This window comes from Eptatretus burgeri, chromosome 2, assembly GCF_056783735.1.
Source record: "Eptatretus burgeri isolate ZD-2024b chromosome 2, Ebu_testis_v1, whole genome shotgun sequence".
NCBI lineage: Eukaryota > Metazoa > Chordata > Myxini > Myxiniformes > Myxinidae > Eptatretus > Eptatretus burgeri.
Genome location: NC_140962.1, coordinates 84690788 through 84713287, shown reverse-complemented (window position 1 = coordinate 84713287; position 22500 = coordinate 84690788). Strand labels below are relative to the sequence as shown.

Genomic DNA, 22500 nt, shown 5'->3' with positions numbered 1-22500 from the left:
AAAACTCAATCTTTGGAACAGTTTAATAAACATCAAATTTGCTTTGGAACAGCAGGACGATTGCTTTCAGTGAAGTTGTTGCTTCAAAGGTTCATTCTTGCATTTTCACTGATAAAAAGTTAGCAAACTCATGGAGTTAAGAGGATAAGGCTCGAATCAGCAAACAGTGGGGAGAGACAGGAAGCAGGGTAGAGTCACAACTAAAAGGAAACAAAAATTACTGCACTTGGAAACTTAGTGTGCATACAAAGCACTGCCAAGTAATTTACTTGGAGCACACGCACACGCACAAGCAGAAGCAGAAGAAGAAGTAGAAGAGCAGGACGAGGGCAAAAACAAAAAATTCCAATTACTTTTCAAAAAAATGAAAAACAAAATAAATAAACAATAAAAGAGGAAAACTTGCAAAATATCCGTGTACAAAGTGAAAACCCCACTACTCTGCATTACCTGATTGTGCAACCTTGAGCTTTAACTCCCGAGCAAACTAACCGGCAGGTTTCTTCCATTCGCTCAAAGTAACGCAAGAGGTTTGAATTGGTATGGATGAACTGAAGCAAAACGATTCGGTAAGTCAATATTTTTTTATTGATACAAATTAATACTCGTCTCTGTGAAAGCTCGGATTGCTCTTCGCTAAAGGATGAAAGATCACTCTTGCCTTTGATGTGTATTTGAGGTACAGTCAAACCTGCCCTGTTTCAACGACCGCCAGCCTTTCACGATCATTGCAAGGTCTTCCTCAAATAAGATCTCTGTCAATGATTCTTCATTAGACCACCAGGTTGACATTACCAGTGGCAACGTATTTCCTTCCTGAAATGGCTGTGTAACCTCAATTAAGAGACTCACAAGTGGAAAAGTATTGCGACTTATCGCCGAAAGGACAGGACCAAAAATTCACCGGAAACTATTTTTTTCTATCGCTTTATATTCCTTTATCATTGATACTCTGCAGTATGTGACCTGTGCTTATATACACCACATGCCATGGCCAAAAGTAGGTGCACACCTGCTCATCCAACATCTCATTCCAAAATCATGGGCATTAATATGGAGTTGGTCCCCCCTTTGCTGCTATGACAGCCTCCACTCTTCTGGGAAGGCTTTCCACTTGATGTTGGAACATTGCTGTGGGGATTTGCTTCTATTTAGCCACAAGAGCATTTGTGAGGTCGGGCACTGATGTTGGGTGATTAGGTCTGGCTTACAGTCGGCATTCCAATTCATCCCAAAGGTGTTCCATGGTGTTGAGGTCAGGGCTCTGTGCAGGCCGGTTAATTTCTTCCACACCGATCTCGACAAACCATTTCTGTATGGACTTTGCTTTGCGCATGGGGGCATTGTCATGCTGAAACAGGAAAGAGTCTTCCCCAAACTAGGAAGCACAAAATCGTCTCGAATGTCATTGTATGCTGTAGGGTTAAGATTTCCCTTCACTGGAACTAAGGGGCCCAGCCCGAACCATGAAAAAACAACCCCAGACCATTATTCCTCCTCTACCAAACTTTACAGTTGGCACTATGCATTCGGGCATGTAGCGTTCTCCTGGCATCCACCAAACCCAGATTCGTCCCTCGGACTGCCAGATGATGAAGCACGATTCATCACTCCAGAGAACGTGTTTCCACTGCTCCAGAGTCCGATGGCGGTGAGCTTCACACCACTCTAGCCGACGCTTGGCATTGCGCATGGTGATCTTAGGCTTGTGTGGGGCTGCTCGGCCATAGAAACCCATTTGATGCAGCTCTGGATGAACAACAGTGCTTGTGCTGACGTTGCTTCCAGAGGCAGTTTGGAACTCGGTAATGAGTATTGCAACCGATGACAGACGATTTTTCTGCTCTACGCGCTTCAGCGCTCGGCGGTCCCGTTCTGTGAGCTTGTGTGGCCTACCCCTTCACGGCTGAACTGTTGTTGCTCCTAGCCATTCCACTTCACAATAACAGCATATACAGTTGATTGGGGCAGCTCTAGCAGGGCAGAGATATGAGGAACTGACTTGTTGGAAAGGTGGCATCCTATGACGGTGCCACGTTGAAAGTCACTGAGCTTTTCAGTATGGCCTATTCTTCTGTCAATGTTTGTCTGTGGAGATTGAGCGGCTGTGTGCTCGATTTTATACACCTGTTAGCAAAGGGTGTGGCTGAAATAGCCGAATCCGGTCATTAGAAGGGGTGTCCGCATAGTTTTGGCCATGTACTGTATGTATGGTGGACATAAAAAATAAATGTAAACAACAGGGTATACGGTCTGTACAACATATATTGAAACGTATGGGGCCACCATATGTATGTACGTGACCAGCATGCAAAATAGGCCAATCTCTTCTGGGCAGTCCTCTCGTCATATACTGTACACGCAAACGCGCGCACATACGCACACACCAGTCCACTGTTAAGAGCGAGCATGGCCGCAAAAGACCTCAGAAGCTTTGAACGGGGTGCAATTATTGGTGCAAATTTAGCAGGCGCTTCCGTGAAAAAGTTTGCGGAAATTGCCAACGTGTCACGAGGAACCGTCTCGAAGGTGATGACAGCCTGGGAAAAAAGAAGGAAAGATGTCATCGAATGGCAACAGTGGGCGGAAGTGCATATGGGACAAGCATGATGGATGGGCATTAGTATGGACTGTGAGGTTAAACAGGAGATCAATGGTGGACAATGTGTGCAGAGTTCAACGTGGATCGGGAGCTTCCTGAATTGTTGAAAGCAGTCAGAAGGGAACATCAAAGTAAGGGACACCATAGTTGGGTTGGTATGAACAAAATGCACATAAAACCTGGCAACTCCAATTTGCTGGTCCGTGGTGCAAGGAGCATCGGTGATGGACTGCCAAGCAGTGGAGGAATGTGTCTGAAGTGTAGTCCTTCACCATGTTCTCGATGAATGGGCATGTGTATGTGTGGTGACAGCCTAGGGAGCTCTGCAGCCCCGAGTGCCTGGTTCCAACAGTGAAACGTTTTGGCGGTTCCATAATGGCGCGAGATACATTTTTCAGGCATGGCCTGGGTCGACTCATTCCATTAGAAGTCAGGATTGATGCAGCGTGCTACGTTAACATCCTGAGCGATCAACTGCACCCCACGATGAAGCATTTATTCCCTGCTGAGAGACATGTCTTTCAAGACGACAATGGTCCAGTCCACAGGGCACATGTTGTCACCGGGTGATTTGAGGAGCAAGGGGATGAAGTTACCCATCTTCTATGACCCTCCCAATTGCCAGACCTCAATCCCATAGATCATTTGTGGGACTGTCTGGAGAGGCACTTAAGACAGTGATTTCCCCCTCCCTCAAAACGACATGAATTGGAAGACTTGCTTGTGGAAGCATGGTGCTACATTCCTGCAGAACAGTTCCAGACCATTGTTGACTCCATGTCACATCATCTACATACCGTCCTGGACACACGTGGTGGCCCAACACACTAACTGACATTCTGTTTGTGTTTCTATTTTCTTGTCCACTACCTTTAGTTCTCATCATTCAATATGACAAAACTACACGACCATTTTCCTGATTATGATAGCAATTTGTAAAATGCTCACACACAGCTTAAAGTGCAGAAGCCAGTCATGACATATCTGCAGTCAATTAAAAATGTTTGCACTATACAGTCGTCCCTCGCTACATCACGGTTCACCTATCGCGCCCCCGGTTCATCGAGGGTTTTCCCTTGGAACCTAACTAATTTTTTCTGCAGATTCCACCGGTATATCGCGGTAATAATATATAAAATATAATTTATTTAAGCAATAAATTATAACGCGTGGCGCTCGACCAGTCACACAACGCACGAGACAAAGACATAGAGCACGCTATTCATTTCTCCTTGGCGCTGATTGGCTGCTGCCCACGAGGCGCACTCTTGGGTAGAAGCGAGCAGCATCCGCCAGCATCCTTCAGTTCATCACGTGTCGCTGTCTTGAGTGTTTCGCTTGTGAACTTCGAATATTTTCTACGTTTTTTCTCCAAGCCCTACGATGCCGCCCAAACGCCTTGCACCTTCTAAGGCTTCTGGCAAGGAACCAAAGCGCCAGGGGAAGGTCCTGGTGCTCCAGGAGAAGGTTAAAGTGCTAGATAGGCTTCGGGAAGGAAAAAGGTTTGCCAGGGTTGGACGCCATTACGGTTTGAATGAATCGACCATACGCTACATCAAGAAGAACGAAGCCAACATCAGGAGTACTATAGCAGTCAACTACTGCCAAAGCGCAAAAAGGGTGGCAACTGCACGCAACAAGAACATCGTCGGGATGGAATCGGCATTGGCCCTTTGGATCACCGATTGCAGGAAGAAAAACATCCCATTGGACACCAACACCATCAGGGAGAAGGCCAGAAAACTCTATCGGCAATTTGCTGGAGTAGCAGGTACCGAAGGAGACGACGACGACGAGGATGACCCCGACGACCCCCAACCAGGACCATCGACAGCAACAGATCCAGCAGCAGATCCCATTGAATTTCAAGCCAGCAAGGGCTGGTTGACCGATTTCAAAAAAGATTCAAACTGAAGAGCGTATCGCTGCATGGAGAAGCCGCATCTGCAGACAAAGAAGCCGCCGAGAAGTACCCGGAGACATTCAAGGCGATCATCGAGGAGAAGGGGTATAAGCCAGAACAAGTTTTCAACATGGACGAGACTGGCTTGTTCTGGAAAAAAATGCCATCCAGAACGTTTATCATGAAGGAGGAAGCCCGAGCCCCTGGATTCAAAGCTCAGAAGGACCAATTAACCCTGATAATGTGTGGCAATGTTGCTGGGTTAATGTTGAAGCCAGGGCTAATTTACAAGTCTGCGAACCCCAGGGCCATGAAAAACAAGAATAAAAACCTGCTGCCAGTCCACTGGATGCACAACCCCAAGGCCTGGATTACGAAACTCCTTACGTCCGATTGGTTCCACCAGTGCTTCATCCCTCAGGCCAAAATGTACCTCAGCGACCTCGGAATGGAGTTTAAGGTGCTGCTGCTGATGAACAACACTGGAGGCCACTCACTGGATTTATCCTACGAGGGAGTGCAGATCGAGTTCCTCCCGGCAAACACAACATCCCTCATCCAACCTATGGATCAAGGCGTCATCCGCGCCTTCAAGGCGCTTTACATTCGTAACGCCCTGCAGCACCTCGTCGAGGCCATGGATTCCGACGACAATTTTTCTCTGAGGGCGTATTGGCGTGATTTCACAATAGCAACGTGTCTACAAATAATTCAGAAGGCTCTCCAAGAAATGAAAAAAGAAACCTTAAACGCCTGTTGGAAGAAGCTGTGGCCAGAATGCGTCCACGAATACAAGGCCTTTTCTCCAGACGAAATTCACCATTCGGCAGTCGATAAGGCGGTCAAGCTGGCGAAGATTCTAGGAGGAGAAGGATTTGACGACATGACGCACGACGACGTGAATGACCTCATCGAAACCCACTCTGACCCATTAACGGAGGAGGATTTGGCTGAGCTTACGAAGTCTGCAAGCGAGGAGGAGGAACAATCTGATCCATCGCAGGAGGACGACGACGACGAAGGCCGATCACTTGAACGCTTAGCAACAATCGCGAGAATGGCCAAAGAACTGCAGGGGATGGCTGAAGCATGGGATCCCTCTATGGTTCGGGCGTTGCAATTCAAGAACGCTATTGATGGCGTAATGGAAACCTACAAAACCCTCCTCACCACCATGAAGAAACAACGCCAGCAACTGCCCATCACAATGTTTTTCCAACGTTACCGAGTTTACCATACTGAGTTTAAAATGTGTTTTCATTGTTTTTTATTCCATTGTTATTATTAGTTTCTGTACATTTTTATGCTTGCAAATGTTTTCTTTATGTGTTTAATTGAGTTTAAAATGTGTTTAAAGAGTGTGGGGGGGGGGGGTATTTTAGGGCTTAAACTATAAAAAAAAAAATAGGCATTTTTTGGGGAGGCATCCATTCATCGCGGATTTTCACTTATCGCGGGGGTGGGGGGGGTTTGGAATGTAACCCCCGTGATAAACGGGGGATGACTGTACCACTATATTTTGCCTCCTTATAATCGACTTTATTGCCTCTTCCACCAAAGGCGGACAGAGGTTAGGTTTTCACCCCTATCTGTCTGTCTGAGAGGAAGAAATCAAAAAAAAAAAGTTAAGGGTGGATTCGGACAAACCTTGGTGGGCAGGTTCGTGTGCGACGAATACAAATTGATTTGACTTTGGTGAAGATCCGGATCCGGTCAATGTGAGACGGAATCAGCAAAATGTACCAATGAACCAATGTTAGAGAAAATACCTATTTTGGGGGGCAAACACCTGCCCCCATAAACCCCTTAGACCCTAATTTTTTTTTAAATAGCATGAACAATCTTTCGTACATCACGGGTGATGAAGGTTGTCATCAAGTTTCATCAGAATTGTGTGTGTAGTTTCTGAAAAGAAAGCAAATACCTATTTTGGGGGCAACCCCTGTAAACCCCCTTAATGGCCTGATTTATTTTAATGCCATCAACAAACTTTGGGACATACAGGGTGATGATCGTTGTGGTAAAGTTTCATGGAAATCTAATGAGTAATTTCAGAGAAGTTGCAAGTATTTGTGGATGGACAGACGGACGTAGAGACGGACGGACGGTGCGCCATCCCATGAGCTCCCCGGAACTACATTCCAGGTGAGCTAAAAATACTGCAAAGGAACTGTACTACATTAAACCTGTCCCTTTCGGTGGACACACCTGTGCAAAAGGTTGAAATGAGGAAGAAGGAAATACGTTGTCTTTGGGTATTCATTTTTCCACAATATTATTTAAATATTGAGAGATGGATTCTCCTTACTGACTGAAAGTTGTTGAACTGCTCGAGAAGCATAAAAACTCTCTCGCCAAATCAGAACATTTTGAAGAGAAAAGTAGAACTTTTGAGCGACATATAAAACAATGTGTATGGTGACAGGAAAAGACAGATGAGAACAATAAGAAATGAAGACATCAATCACCTACGCTTGGGATAGTTTCAAGATGCATCGGCCAGGCAATCAAATGCGACTGGGCAATTGTTGAAGGAAAAGGCCTTTCTGAAGAATTAGACTTCACAACATTAAAGGCCTCGAACAGATAAGTGGAATCCTTTTTAGGAAGACGCATCATGTTCAGGAAAAATAAATAAATAAGCGGTGAAAGGCGGGAGGTCAATGACAACCATCAATGAGGATTGAGACAATTTGTTGGTCCAAATTTATTTTGATTTTTTTTTTTTTTTTTTTGCTTGCCTCAACCAGACATTGATTTTGCTTGCCTCAACAGAAGTGTCAGCTCATTGGGAATAAGAATCCCATTTGGCTCGGTGCACTAATAAATCACCTGTCTTCAAAGACTACAATTTAGGGTTTCCTCGAGTGTATGTTTCAAGGAGGTTTGATTGCATATTGCTGTCATTTTCAGGAAATCACTTATTCAGAACATTTTTTTCCCAAAATCCCATCACTGTGATGAAATTCTGCACAAGCTTTTACTCTTTTTAAGTTGAATGATTTTGAACGATGCCCCCATTGTCAAAATTATGAGCAGCAGTGTGACACAAAGCAACACTCAAAAGTGAGCCATTTCACATAATTCATACCCTTTAATAAGCAGGGGAATCTTAACCACAGATCAGATCCAATTCTAATAATTTACATCATCGATTGAAGTGCAAAAGGAAATACTTTTAAAACGTCTTACAGTTTCTGTTTAAGAGGTAAGAAAAAACTATAAAAGTATATGTAGAGCAGATTGGAGGGGATGTTGGGTCCATAATAGATGAACTGAACGTACCATTCCCACCAAACACATGGATGTCCAGCTGCTCCAGTACATACATAGTGAAGGTGTTGATCTGGGGCAAGAGTCCAAGCAAGAAGACTAGTGGAAAAGCCAATGTGAATGCTGCAAAGACACGTGGCATTCACAATCAAAGCAGCTCTTGGTACAGGGCAAGTGACAGCTGAGGGACAAGGCGCACAAACAAACCCGCCTGTGGGATAAGACACGTAGACACAATCCATGGGACAAGTCATGCGGACAGAGAAACCAGCCTGCAAGACAAGGCGTGCAAGCTCGAGTGAAAAATTCGATGCACTGGCAAATCAATTATATTCACAATCAAGTACAGCAAGTGTTAAAACACCAAAAATAAAAATAATAATAATCTTGGGATGTGGCAAACAACCCCTCCAAATTTATACATCTGTAAAATATACAGTAATTTTCTGGCCACAAGTCTCCACTGATCTGGAAAAAACCTGCAAAGTGCTCACCACTGGAATCTGACCGACTAGGTTTTTCCAGATCAGGGGAGAAGTAGCATCATGCTGCAAACAAATTTCTCCCTCTCCTACCTCACTACTGACCTTTCTCTCCCCCTCACCCCATAACTGCTCACTTCACTCATCTTTGTACATGGAGAATATCAGGGATGATAATGGCATGTAGACAAATATGTGCACAGGATAGAGTGGAGACAGATCGGCCCATGGGACAGGAAGCAATTAAAATAAATAAATTTTTTTTTTTTTTTAACCATACCGGTGCTACAGGACATGTTGACAAAGACACTCGATTATTGGAGTCCACGAGCAACAACATTTGCAGCACAGGTATTTGAATAATATTGCTTACAGGAAATCCTGCACAATGCCTTACCAATGACCAGGTCCCTTGCATGGGTCAAGTGGGACGGGGGTGTGAACTGAATTCCGTACAGCGTGAAGCTGGGACCCGTGGTTTTGTGGCTCGCAAGGTCCAGTAACCACATGAGGGCACAGCACAGGCAGAAGTAGACAGGCCGACTGTACGCAATGACACGGTTGTGTCCCTGAAAGGCAGGAATCAGATTTGGAAGATCAATCATCCGAAAAACTAGACTTCCCTGTTGCAGGTCATGGTTGAAGATTTGGCTCTCAGCGTTAAATTTCTCTTCGTTTTTGTAAATCCTCATTTAAAACCCCCAAAAACGTGGCAGCATTACAGCATGGCTAAGGCTTTGATGACAATGAAGGCAGCACATTACAAAAGACATCCTTTTCTCTGGGAGAACAGTGATTGAGATAAAAAAAAAAAATTATGGAGCTCATTCAAGTACATTTCAACTTCACTTTCAATTACTCCTTTAATTATTATAGGCCACATAGCATGTACCCCCTTCAGAAGTCAGGCTCGTGCTTCAAGCATGCCGCATTGAGATGCAAGTCTTGCGCAGCATATTAAAAGGCAATGTAAATAATTGATACGCCAAGGATGAAAAGAAGAAAAGAAGAAAAAAACAAATGTGGAAGAAGCTTCCAATAGTGATGTGAACCTGAGATTAAGCCTTGGCAGCAACATTACTCACATGCATTGGAGAGGCAGCGTCGGGCTGAACGCTCTGGAATGCACACAAAATTCCAAATCAATGACATTTCCAAACCTATCGTGGAAAATAAATAAAATTAACCTCACCTAATTAAATAACCAAACGCATCATCAATTACATTAACCAAATTATTAGATCACGAGGATCAGAGCATATTGCAAACTGCAGGAAGTATTGTGATCAGCTGCTTTCATAATTAACTCGCTCTTGTGTTGTCAAAACGCTTGAAGCGACGTGTGTTGGAGAGCGAGAGAAAGATCAATTTTTTCAGGTGAAAATAAAAATGAACCAAAAAATCGCTTTGCTCTCCTCGGTCCCAAACTCCTATTTTGAAGTGAAACAAACACGAGATTTCAAAACTCAAGAATGACCACATCTGATCACAATATGTTTGACTATTCGTATGCAGAAGAGAGGTCCCGGAGAGCGGAGGACACATTCGTGAACTTTATCGTTTTTTATTTTTATTTTTGCAGGCATCGCCAAAGCTGGTTCACAACTGAAGGGGTGATGTTTCTCTCATCCCCATGTCCACCACGCAACCGTATGTTGCTTAACATAATCGATAGGCCAATCAAGTCATCCGTTCACTCATTGCATTTTAAATTTCCCTGAAAGTTTGGTAAAGCCGATAAATCCCTCAAAATTTGAAGATTAATATAGTACCGGATAAATTCTCCAATTCTTACGAAAGAGCACCTTTCAAACCCAAGAAATGTCTTCTCACCTCACATCGATCTAAGGATCATCAAACTAACCCATCTGCCTGTTTCCATGGTCAGCCATTGGAAGAGGCTTAATCTGTTGAACTTCAAGGCTGGCCTCCAACGGCAGCCACCAACTGGGCCTTCTCCAATGTTCAACGTAATTCCTCATAAAATCAGAACTACTCACAACCTCCAAGGCCTTTGTCAATATTCAATGGAGTACTGCACTCTTCCATGGCTGAGGCACCAGCATCACATCTGTCGTCTGGATTCTGTACAATTTAAGGTTCTCACTATCATTGGCATCACCCACGATAAAGGCAAAGGAAACGGCCTGTTGCTCTCACAATTATAAACAGATTGGTGGTCACCTTTTCTTTTCTTTTTTCTTCTCCCTTTTCTTTCTCATCTCTGGAGGAAACTTAGAACCAGTCATTCAACAACACCCATCTAATCAAGCTCCCAAAATCCAGGCTTATTGCACACCTCAAATTATTTTGTTGCTCTTTCATCTCGTTTCTGGAACAGCCTTCCAAAAACTATTCAATCACATTCTTCCCTTCAGAGCTTCAAGTTGACGGAACATCACCATCTCATGTCATTCTCCATCCCTACCAACGATCTTATTGACACCCATTAACACCCCGAACCCAACCCAAACTTGTTGCGTCTGCCCTTTGCCAAATTCCCCGGATGGCGACATTTTGCCCCGTTACCTTGCTCTTCCATGAGCATAGATTTTGTCGACAAAAACTCCTCATCAATAACATTAGGGGCATGGGTGTGAACGCATCGTTCACTCACCTGTACATGGCAGGTGGTTTATAGTTGCTGTGGTTTTAAAATGCCCTCTTTTCAAAATTGTGCACAGTCGAGTTGCTTCGAAGACATTTGTGGAATTTGAAAGTTAAGAACAGCAATGAAGTGGCATTGTGTGTGTTCGTTCCAGGTAAATTCTCCGATACTTTCACCTGCTTTGTGTTATTGTTGAAGATGACAACTGCCAGGCAGCGAGAAGAGTCTTCAACCCTTTGAACCCTGGCGGCCGGTTTACCAGCCGCTATTCAAACTTTCATATACCTGAACGGCCGGATTTTTCTCCAGGGAGCCCAGGGTGGGGGAGCCGAAAGTTGTTAATTTTTCATGGATCCTCAACTTTATTCACAACTCTGCTCTGCATCATTGTTTTGATGAAAGGGTTTCGAAACCTCAACATTTCAAATGTTACATTTGGCAAAACACTTCCTACAACCAAAATTACACAAAGAAGTAGTCATTTTGCTCTTGAGAATGCCATGTGAAATGTAGTGTTCCGTGAGTAAAGTTGAAAAGATTGTGAAATTGCCCAGAGGAGAATGAACAATGACATTTGAACTTTGGGTGGCACGTATGAGTCTTGTCGGATTTGCAGTGCTTTAAAACGAGATGAAAAGGACATCCTATGATGGCTAACAATAGAAAACAGTAAACACAAGTTATGACAACATATATACATTTTTTCACATGAACAAAAGAAGCTTTGGCTCATACAAGGGAAGACAAAGGGGGTGGGGGAGCGAGATGAATGTCAAAAGTTGCTGCATTGCTGAACAATCATACCCTGGACCCCATGGAAAAGGATACCCTCCCTCCTGCCCAAACCCCACAAATATCAGGGATTTATAAATACAAAAGATTCCTTTGCAGTTTCACGCTGTACTACCAGGTATACGCTATATTTTATGTGAATAATTAATTTTAATAGCTAAAACAAACTATTAACATAAAAAGCATCAAAGCAAACAGACAAGAATGCTTTGTAGTACATCTAAGAGGCGACTCGACATTCCAAAAATGAGACATTGGCCTATTCTATACTAGCAAGGAATCTGTTATATTTCGGTTCAAAATGCAAAGCAGTTGAGATTAATCACTGAAAGCTATTGGCTACAGCTGCTTTAATGGTTGACAGACATGATGGGTCAGCATACATTTTAAAGGAGAAGGTTACAGGAAAACTGTGTGACCCATTGGCATGAGAATGAGAATTCAACACTGTTTATCGATCTAATTGAGGTACAATTACAATTAGCTTTCATGCAAAAAGAACACGTGGTGAATGAACAAATCAATTTAATGACTGAACATTTCATCGTGCCGAGGAACATGGGAAATGCCACATAGCTCATCATGGACAAGATACATAGTGGCACCCACAACATAATTCTCACATGGTATTTATTTGACGAGTTTCTGCTGCTGTTGTTGTTGCTGTTGTTATTGTGTGGTAGAAACATACCATTAAGCAGCAACAAGTATGTGGAGTTAAAGATACTAGAAGCACCCACTCCCTCTGGGAGCCAACAAGTGTTGGGGGGAGAAGCCATGTTATCATTATGATCATTAAGACCATTTAGCGAACCACCCCATGGGTGATGTTGTTCTGACATCATGAGGTCGAGCTTTGAATTCAGTCAACAACTTACTTGACTGAAGTTGAGCAAAAGTTTGTAATGTCCACAATTTGAGGTGTTACATCAAATTTTTGGTGTCAAAAAAAAATTAGTTCATAAGACTGAAACTTTGTAAATAGGGACATCATTGTACTCATATATATATATATATATATATATATATATATATATATATATATATATATATATATATATATATATATATATATATATATATAATGACTAGGTAGTGTGTAGCCTGATGTTGGCTTAGCGGTTAGGGCGGTGGCTTGGGATCCTAGGGTCCTGAGCTCGAGCCCTGTTAGCCACTGAATTAACACCAGGGGGTTGACTCAGCCTGTCATCCTTCCGAGGTCGGCGAAATGAGCACCAGTATACTGGTAATAGGGGCACTGCATCAGCGGCATAGCTGCGCCCCCAACCAATGATGCAACCAGCAGCCAAAAAGGCAGCACACAATGGGAACTAGGTAGTGTAATCTCCTTTTTCAGTGGTCTAGTCTTGGTTCAACTCCCAGCCTGACAATAAACCGTTATCCTGGTATCGTGAAAGCAGGGTGTCACAGCAATGAGTACACCATCCTCAGTAGGCCAGTGTGTGGCAGTACACACTCAAATTCCAAATTACGGCCATAGCCTACAGTGGGAAACTGCATCAATTGCATAGCCAAGCCCCACCCCCCAAATCCCTAATAAATGATGCAACTCGCATCCAGGTGTGGCACACACGAAAATAACCTGTATATGAAGAGCTCAATAAAAGACTTGCAGCCACCACAAAGGCACCTTGAGCAACGAGTACTGGCAGCCGGCGATGACCAGACAGAAGTGAAGCACCCAGATATCTCGGAAGAACCCCATTGTTAGGAGTAGAAAACCAAGAAAAGCCACGAGCACAGCCAGCACCACAGCGATCACATTCTCAACAATCTGGCGGTTTCTGCAACAACAATTATGATTACATTAGGGTGGGTACTCTTAGGATGTCAAACATAAATTAGCTGAAAGAAGATTTATTTAAAGCGACTAAAAATAAAAATAAAATAAATAAAAATTAAATTAAATTAAAATTAAAATATTTTTTAAAAACAACTTCATGACCACAGTGATCAACAATAGCCCCCTTCCGCCACGCGGCGGGAGATAAAAACAGAAAACTTTAAAAAAAAACATGAATCGAAAGCTTTGCATTTTCAAATCAAAATGATCCAAATGATCCATCATTGTGACTGAAAAACCACCGTAGTCTTTCTCTCACCGATCCAGCAGGGCGAACAGAGCGAGACGGTCGTACTTCACCCCGATCCAGGCACCAGGGAAGAGTTGTAGCTTGTACCGTGGCTTGTTGTGCTTCTCGCTGCTTCCGGTGCCGCTCCGATCCCTATCGCACTCAACTGCGCGATCCTCAAATGACTCTGCGACGTGAGGAAGCTCCAGCTCCAAACCTCGGAATCGGGACTGGGGCCGGAACAGCCGCTGGGTAGCGAGGGCAGTTTAATACACCAAATACAATGAACAAATATTTTGTTAAATGGTTAAATAATAACGTGAATAATAATGGGCAATGGCAGACTTTTAGAATAAATGAGAACCCAGTTGATCGAACGGATGTTAGATTGCAAGAGAGGTTAAACCAAGAATCATCATTTATATGACAAGCATACCTGGTCCACAAAAATTGAATCCACAGTTCCAGAACCTTCAGCATCATAAGGATTTGCTTCTTGTTCTCGAGATCCGTCCTCATCTTTTTCCAAAAATCCCACCGTCGGAGTGTCAAGGTACGAATGACTCCCCCTGCAGGGTAGTTCAGCATATTAAATATGCTTTGCTTACTTTTTGCCTAGTTTCAAATATAAATTTGAGACAGCTTCTTCTTTTGTATGCAGCACAAAGATGCAGGGTAGCATCATTGGCTGAGGGCGTGGCTGTGCCGCTGATGCAATGCCTTCTGCTGGTTAGGGCAGAAATTTGTAATATGTTCAGGGTGCTGGCGAGAGCTCGCTTACTCTTTGCAAAGGACACCGTTGGGATCTTTAACTTCCACAAACTAATGCCAGCAGACGGGACGCCCGTTTAATGTCCATCCAAGAGACGGCACACACATTGACGAATCACCCTGCCTGTGAAACACCGGGATAACAGTTTTATAGCTGGGTCGAGATTCGAAAATTTGAGGCAGTGCTTTATTATGCAAGCTGTATGCACAGGCCGTGAAGGTTGTTTTGATGTTTCGTCTTCATTTGATCAGTTGTCTTTAGTAAGTTTTCCTAATCTAAAGGTATTCCATTCCATGAACCCTTTTGGAAGTAAAAACGTTTTGAAAGAAAAATGTACGTATCAATTATAAAAGGCAGACAGCTCAGGCTGAAAGCTATCAGAGAAATACCATGTAGGGTGCTTAGCACTGCTTGGTCCATCGGCATTGGACAGGAGTGTCGCACATCCATCACTCTGCTCACCAAATGTGTAGGTCAGCAAGTTTCCTGCGAGAGAAAAAGTCACACAAATGTCATCGAGTCCTCCACGGATCCTGAGCAGATGTGCCAACATTACACCATACAACAAGTGACCTGAAAACTTTCAGCCACATTATCATTTTGTCCAGGTGGAACGTTTTGAGATTCGAATGAAAGACAAATAACATTATGTAATTATGTTCATAAGAATATTACAACACCAGTTACAATGCCAGCTGCTTTCGTGCAAAAATTGTTCCTTGCAATAATGAAGACCAATCAACATCACTACTTTCATACTTATGGTTTAATCAAATGTTTAAGTAACCCTACTAGGAGGAGTGGAACGGGGTGGGGTCGATGCGAGCACAACAAGAGGAAAGCAAAGCACACACACACCATCCTCATCTTCAAAGCAGTGCACAGCACCGGCAGTCGTGTCATCATGTGAAGTCGCAACGTGCAATGGTCCACCCCCCGGGGGTTGCACCAAAAGTCCTGCGGAAGAATTCCCACCAACTCCAGGCAGGGAAAGCAGCGGAGGTTGCACTTGCTTAAAGAGTGATGAGGTGCGACTTCGTGGACCTTCAGGAAGACTGGAGGCAAAAAGGTACATCCAAACACAAACAGGTCAGATAAGATGAGACTTTGCATGGTCGATAAAATTAATTGTTTTCCATGGATAAAGAATATCAATAGGAATTCAAAATAAGTTTTCAAAAGCACCATTCATCAAATAAATATTGATCGATGATACCAAGCATCAAAAAGGAAATTTTTCATACAATTTATCCACAAAAGTTACATTTGAAATTTCTCCTAACAATACTTCTTTCTCGACTTCTCCATCTCATCTCCCAATTTCAACCTCAAAAACTTGTCTTCATCAGTCGGCTCGACTAACAACATCGATTAACATAATGTGCTAATACTCAAGATTTAGTTCTTCCAGTAACTGAACATTTTGTATTGAATAAATAAATAAAAATGTCTTAATGGGAACTGATTTTTAGCATGGGCAGTGTCGCACAACTTGTTGAGATATCATGCTACATATCAGTTTTAGCCTCATCACTCAATCGTGAAGAATCGCAAAAAATAAAAAATAAAAATCTCAGATCTGGATCCAGATCTTCATCAAAATTGAATCACTTCTTCATCGTCACACACCCAACCTATCCACCAAGGGGTCATTCCATGTCAAATCATCAAAGAATCTGCCGTCATCTCTCAGATTTTTGTAAAACTTTGGGAACCAATTGGGACCCATGAAAAACGGCAAGAACTCAAATATTTTTGCTAACAGCCTCTTAATTAGTGAGATACAGACTAACGAACTTTGGACTAATTAGCACGACGTCGCGAATTCAAATGGCCATATCTCTAAAAGTATAACACCTAGAGAGCTGGTTTTGGTGTCATTTTAAAGGTATTTTCATGCCCTATGAATTTGTCTGGGCAACATTTTCCTCCCTCCAACCACAAAAACGTTATCACAAAATATAAACTTCAATCGTGAATCCCCAAAAAAATGTATCCTTCAAATTTCCTCAAATTCATCCCAGAGGTACCTTATGATGTCAAGAAGCTTCCACATAAGTTTTGTGATGGGCACTCCAATAGTTTCTGAGATATGAGCAATAATGTACATGTACGTATGGCATATAGGTTCGAAAATCAGCATTTGTAATGTATTATACAATCATTCTAACCTAGCCATGACAGGGAACACAGGGAACGACCATCAATTGCTTTGAAGTATCATATACTTTCATTTTCAACTGGGCCTGAGGGGAAGAAACAAGTGCTGCTGTTGCTGCATTGAAGAGGAAATTGAAAGTCAGGTGAGTGAACACTGTGTACTTGAACTCACTTATTGATTGTATAATACATTACAAATGCTGATTTTCGAACCTATATGCCATACGTACACGTACATTATTGCTCATATCTCAGAAACTATTGGAGTGCCCATCACAAAATTTATGTGGAAGCTTCTTGACATCATAAGGTACCTCTGGGATGAATTTGAGGAAATTTGAAGGATACATTTTTTGGGGATTCACGATTGAAGTTTATATTTTGTGATAACTTTTTTGTGGTTGGAGGTAGGAAAATGTTGCCCAGACAAATTCATAGGGCATGAAAATACCTTTAAAATGACACCAAAACCAGCTCTCGAGGTGTTATACTTTTAGAGATATGGCCATTTGAATTCGCGACGTCGTGCTAATTAGTCCAAAGTTCGTTAGTCTGTATCTCACTAATTAAGAGGCTGTAAGCAAAAATATTTGAGTTCTTGCCGTTTTTCATGGGTCCCAATTGGTTCCCAAAGTTTTACAAAAATCTGAGAGATGACGGCAGATTCTTTGATGATTTGACATGGAATGACCCCAAGTTTCGGCTTAATCCGTCCACAACTTTTTGAGATATCCTGTTCATAGAGACAGACAGACAGACAGACAGACAGACAGACAGACAGACAGACAGACAGACAGACAGACAGACAGACGGGTGAAAACAACCTCCGTTCACCTTCAGTGGCGGAGGTAACTCGAGAGTTTGTAGAACATGTTACTCCGAAAAGAAAAGGAAAAGTGGGCGTGAATGCTTTTTGATCCATGAATTTGCATATAGCGACCTCACTCCAACGCCCTGGAGGCGGGGCCAAATCGCCCACGCTCTCCGATAGGACGGAACAAAAGTGGGCATGAGTCGTTTTTGATCCGTTTTCTGCGGAAAGTCTGTGATGTTTTTGAACACGCTGCTCGGTGCGCGTCCTGCACGAGTCCAGTATCGGTGCCCACAAGTGGCGCGGGAATGGTGGTGATGCGACGGTGGCGAGTTGTGACGGTGACGGTAAAGGTCGTGGCTGTGGTTGTGAAGCGGCGTTGTGGTTGGTGGTTGTAGAAATGGCGGCTGGTCCAAAATAAAGATAGGAAAAGAAAAACGGCTATCCTGAAGAGTCGCAGCCCGAGTGAATGACATGTATTCCCTCTAAACAACGGGTTTGGGCCTAACTACACATATACTTACGGAGATATCTCACCTAAGGGACCTGAATGGTGGTGTGCGAATTTCGTCAACCACAACAATATATATATATATATATATATATATATATATATATATATATATATATATATATATATATATATATATATATATATATATATATATATATATATATATATATATATTTGTCACTTCTCTCTGTGCATGTGCGATCAGGATGAATTCAAAGACAAAGTACAGGTAGTCCCCAGGTTCCGAAAATCCGTTCATAGGAACATGATACTTTATAAACATGTTTCGGTCTTCCAAACGTTCAATCCATTCATACGAACATGACTCTGAACACTTTTTAAAAACACACCTGCACAGAGCAATAAATGCAGGAAATCTGACCGAAGAGTATATTCCCAATTCACACCTCATTCACACAGGCTTTGCTCAAACACTCTTCTGCCATTTCAAACACCATTCTCTCCACAGGGTTCCATACTGGCACGACACAGCAGTGCTCGCAATGCTTCACCATAAACCCTGATAACTGGCTCGTTGTCTCTCGTCGTCCCTTACACCAACAGAGATGGCAAGTGAGCCACATTTCACGGTTTTGACCTATTTTGTTTCTGAAAAACCCGCGGACCAGTTTTAGGATTGTCAAAACCTGTATTGGAGGGAAAGTACGATCAATCTAAAAAAAAAAAAAAAAAAAAAAAAAAACATTTCCCTTCCATTCCACTCACAAGGATTAATACACAGGTTGTTCGACCTCGAGCCAATAAACAAGGTATCACTCGAGTCAATTGGCTGTGTGACGTCATGAGCTTTCCCTCATTGAAGGTCATGTCCGCTACCCTCCAGGATTCCACGCGCAGTATCACTTTACTTCCAATCACATCTCATAAACGAGAAGGGCACTCGGTAGAGTGCATACCTTCGCCGCCGCAACTTTTTTCCGGGCACATTTGAAAAACGTCATTTTAAAACGTCCATGATGTCACAACCGTCAGTCCGATTGACGTCAAATTTGGTGTGTAACCTCCTTGAAGGCAGTCCAACAAAATGGAATGATAAACACTGAAAAATAAAAAAGTTGAAAAATGACGTCTTCTTTTGACGTCATTTTGACGCACTTCCGGGGACGTCACGTCCAATCGGGGACTAACATCCTGAAAGCTCGTAGTTCACTGAACGTTTTAACGTTGGTTTCATGTCAATAGCTCTATTAGATCTGAAGCTATGCCTACAAGTATATTTTGACCTTGAGTGTGACCTTGACTACAGAGTTAATTGGCAAAACCTGTACATCAATAAACAGATATTTTGGTACTGATCCTAATGCCTGGATTCGGGAGACTTTGCTTTATAAATTATATAGATATTTGAATGTAAAATATCTTGACATTTTAGCCACAATTGAAAAACGTCAATGACGTCATAACGGTCAGTCTGATTAAAGTCAAATTTGGTGTGTGACGTCCTTAAGGTAAGTCCTACAAAACGGTATGATCAAAACTGATGAGATCGAAAATTGAAAATTTACGTCATCTTGTGACGTCATTTAGACGCACTTCCGATGACGTTACGTCAAATCCGACACTACATATCCGAAAGGTATCTCGTCATGGAACAATATGGCGGTGGTTGCATGTCGAAAGCTGTATTATGAAGGAAGTTATGCTCAAAAGAGTGTTTTTGACCTTTTCATGACCTTGACCTTTGACCCGATCGCTCCCAAAATCTAATCAAATCGTCCTTGGATACTCACGAATCATCCCACCAAATTTCATGCAATTCAGTTTAATACTTTCTGAGTTATGCGAATAACAAACAAACACACATATTCACAAATAAATAAATACACAGCGACCAAAACATAACCTTTCGCAGAATGCGAAGGTAAATATCATTCCACATATCGTTTTTGGCCCTATCTCTCAATGGTAAAGAATCACTTTAAAAAATTAAATAATTCTCGTATCCAGATCCGGATTCAGATGTTCACCAACATCGAATCCTTTCTTCCTTGTTACACACGCAACGTGTCCACCAAATTTAGTCCGAATCCGTCCAAAACTTTTTGAGATATCGTGCCATATATTAGTTTAGCCCGATCTCGCAATGGTGAAGAATCACCTTTTAAAATACTAGTAGTCAGATTCAGATCTTCACCAAAATCGAATCAGTTCATCCTTGTTACACACCCAACCTGCCCACCAAATTTCATCTGGATCCGTCCACAACTTTTTGAGATATCCTGCACACAAACAAGCAACCAAAGACAAACAAGACAAACAGAGGGGTGAAAACATAACCGCCTTCACCTTTGGCAGCAGAGGTAATAAAAAAAAAAATAAAAACATGTTTTTCCATCACCTCCAACTTGCCACAATGAACTACACTTTCCATTTACTACAATTTATTCATTTTTACCTGCGACATGTGGCAGGTCTACAAGCGCTCTGCACTGTTGCTGATTTTTGAAATATACACCCATTGGTCGGACAACTGCTGGACCACACCCACATCGGTCGCATGACTCCACTCACCAAGGCACCCAGCCAAAATAATATGGCAACAATCATGGTTTCCTGGTGGGCCTAACATATTCGGCCTGGAGGCCTCTGATAATTATTAGTAAGGTATAATCGAAGCCGGACACGTCTCCCTAAAAAACACAGCGTTAAGTAATTTTTGAATGGCCCTAATATTGAGGTTGAACATCCGTAACCATGTGACAAATCAGCACATTCCGATATAACTGTGGCAGAGGTTGACATCAATGAGAGGTGTCGAGTTAATCTTTTAATAACACTTTAAATGCACGTTTCCCAAATGGCCTGTTCCAGATTTTTAAAGCCAATTCACTCACACTTATTGGCAAAATCCCACACCTCGAATGACCATGTACAGGTTTTTATGAACAAAGGGCTTATTACAACAGAGTGGGAGGGCAGAAAAGAGGGACACACGCGCGCGCGCACACACACCACACACACACACACACACACACACACACACACACACACACACACACACACACACACACACACACACACACACACACACACGCACACGCACACACACGCATCAGCTCAACTGGCATGGATAACTAATCATTATAAATGCCCAAGACAAAGGACCCCACACAAATGGCTTTAAGAAAATGGTGGGACTGAGTCAATCGGACAAGTGCAGGTTCTGCAAGGTAGAAACACAAAGTATGAGTCACCTCTAAAGTAAGAGCCACCTCCTATTGAGATGGAAAATTAAAAAAATATACCATTAGAGATGGAGAATCTCCCACCATTGAATGAAAAAGGTCATACATATTCCAGATAATGAGGGAGGTGAATTGGAAACAAGACACCATTTCGTCATCATCTCGCAAAAGTTCCCCAGGGGTGAGGAACATAGTAACCAAAAATAATTGAAATCAGAAAAGCGGTTTTCCATTTATTACAAAAAAATTTTTTTTTTTAAGATGGCCGCCCCAGTCGGCCATCTTGGATCCGGCCACGCCCAAAATCAATAGGGTTCTTCCTTTTCAGGTGGTACATGTGTGACCCGAATTTCAAATCGATATGGCGAACTGTTTATGAGTTATCGCACTCACAGCTATAAATGTTGACGCCGCCCCAGTCGGCCATCTTGGATCCGGCCACGCCCAAAATCAATAGGGTTCTTCCTTTTCAGGTGGTACATGTGTGAACCAAATTTCAAATCGATATGGCGAACAGTTTATGAGTTATCGCACTCACAGCTATAAATGTTGACGCCGCCCCAGTCGGCCATCTTGGATCTGGCCATGCCCAAAATCAATAGGGTTCTTCCTTTTCAGGTGGTACATGTGTGACCCAAATTTCAAATCGATATGGCGAACAGTTTATGAGTTATCGCACTCACAGCTATAAATGTTGACGCCCGGACGGACGGACAGACAGCCGGACGACCTGGGTGACAACAATATCCCCCTTCCGCCACGTGGCGGGGGATAAAAACTCATGTCAGAACAGCTGGACACACAAAAGTACAACAGGGTTTGCAGAGTAATCCACTGGCACATGTGCAAAAACTTCACTATCCCAGTCCCAGAAAACTCGTGGAAACATAAACCAAACGCGACAATTGAAAACAAGGAAGTATAGGACAAACACTTCCAGTCGAGTTTTAGAACACCCACATTTTTCAGTTTTTACTGAAATTTAAGCAGTTTAATGTTTCGATGTACTCTAAAATTAAAGCATAGAACAAATAAACAATTACAGATAAATAAATAAAAATCATGGAATCTTATTGTTGAACAAAATTTAATCTAAATTTTTGACTCATCAAAGTCGTCACCTTTTGCAGATATAACAGCCGAACAAACTCGTGGCATTCTTTCCACAATGGAAATCAAATATTGTTTGGAAAGTTCTTCCCAACACTGTTGCAGAATTTCCCACAAATGTGTTGCACTTGTAGGTTGCTTTGCTTTCACCCTTCTGTCCAGTTCATCCCAAAC

The 22500-nt window shown here is 42.6% G+C and overlaps 1 protein-coding gene across 5 annotated transcripts in view; it reads right to left on the bottom strand.

Moving 5' to 3' along the window:
- LOC147032473 (pecanex-like protein 1) overlaps nucleotides 1–22500 on the bottom strand; it is a 165855-nt gene that overhangs the window by 102970 nt on the left and 40385 nt on the right. For 4 of the 5 annotated variants that reach the window (XM_085870126.1, XM_085870122.1, XM_085870123.1 and 1 more), the window contains 8 exons: nucleotides 15384–15580; nucleotides 14915–15011; nucleotides 14190–14322; nucleotides 13784–14001; nucleotides 13312–13465; nucleotides 9346–9378; nucleotides 8658–8829; nucleotides 7791–7901 (listed from right to left, as the gene is read on the bottom strand). In XM_085870126.1, coding sequence (XP_085726252.1) covers nucleotides 7791–7901; nucleotides 8658–8829; nucleotides 9346–9378; nucleotides 13312–13465; nucleotides 13784–14001; nucleotides 14190–14322; nucleotides 14915–15011; nucleotides 15384–15580 — 1115 coding nt within the window. The remainder of the gene's footprint in view (nucleotides 1–7790; nucleotides 7902–8657; nucleotides 8830–9345; nucleotides 9379–13311; nucleotides 13466–13783; nucleotides 14002–14189; nucleotides 14323–14914; nucleotides 15012–15383; nucleotides 15581–22500) is intronic. The other variant, XM_085870124.1, reaches the window with a different exon arrangement.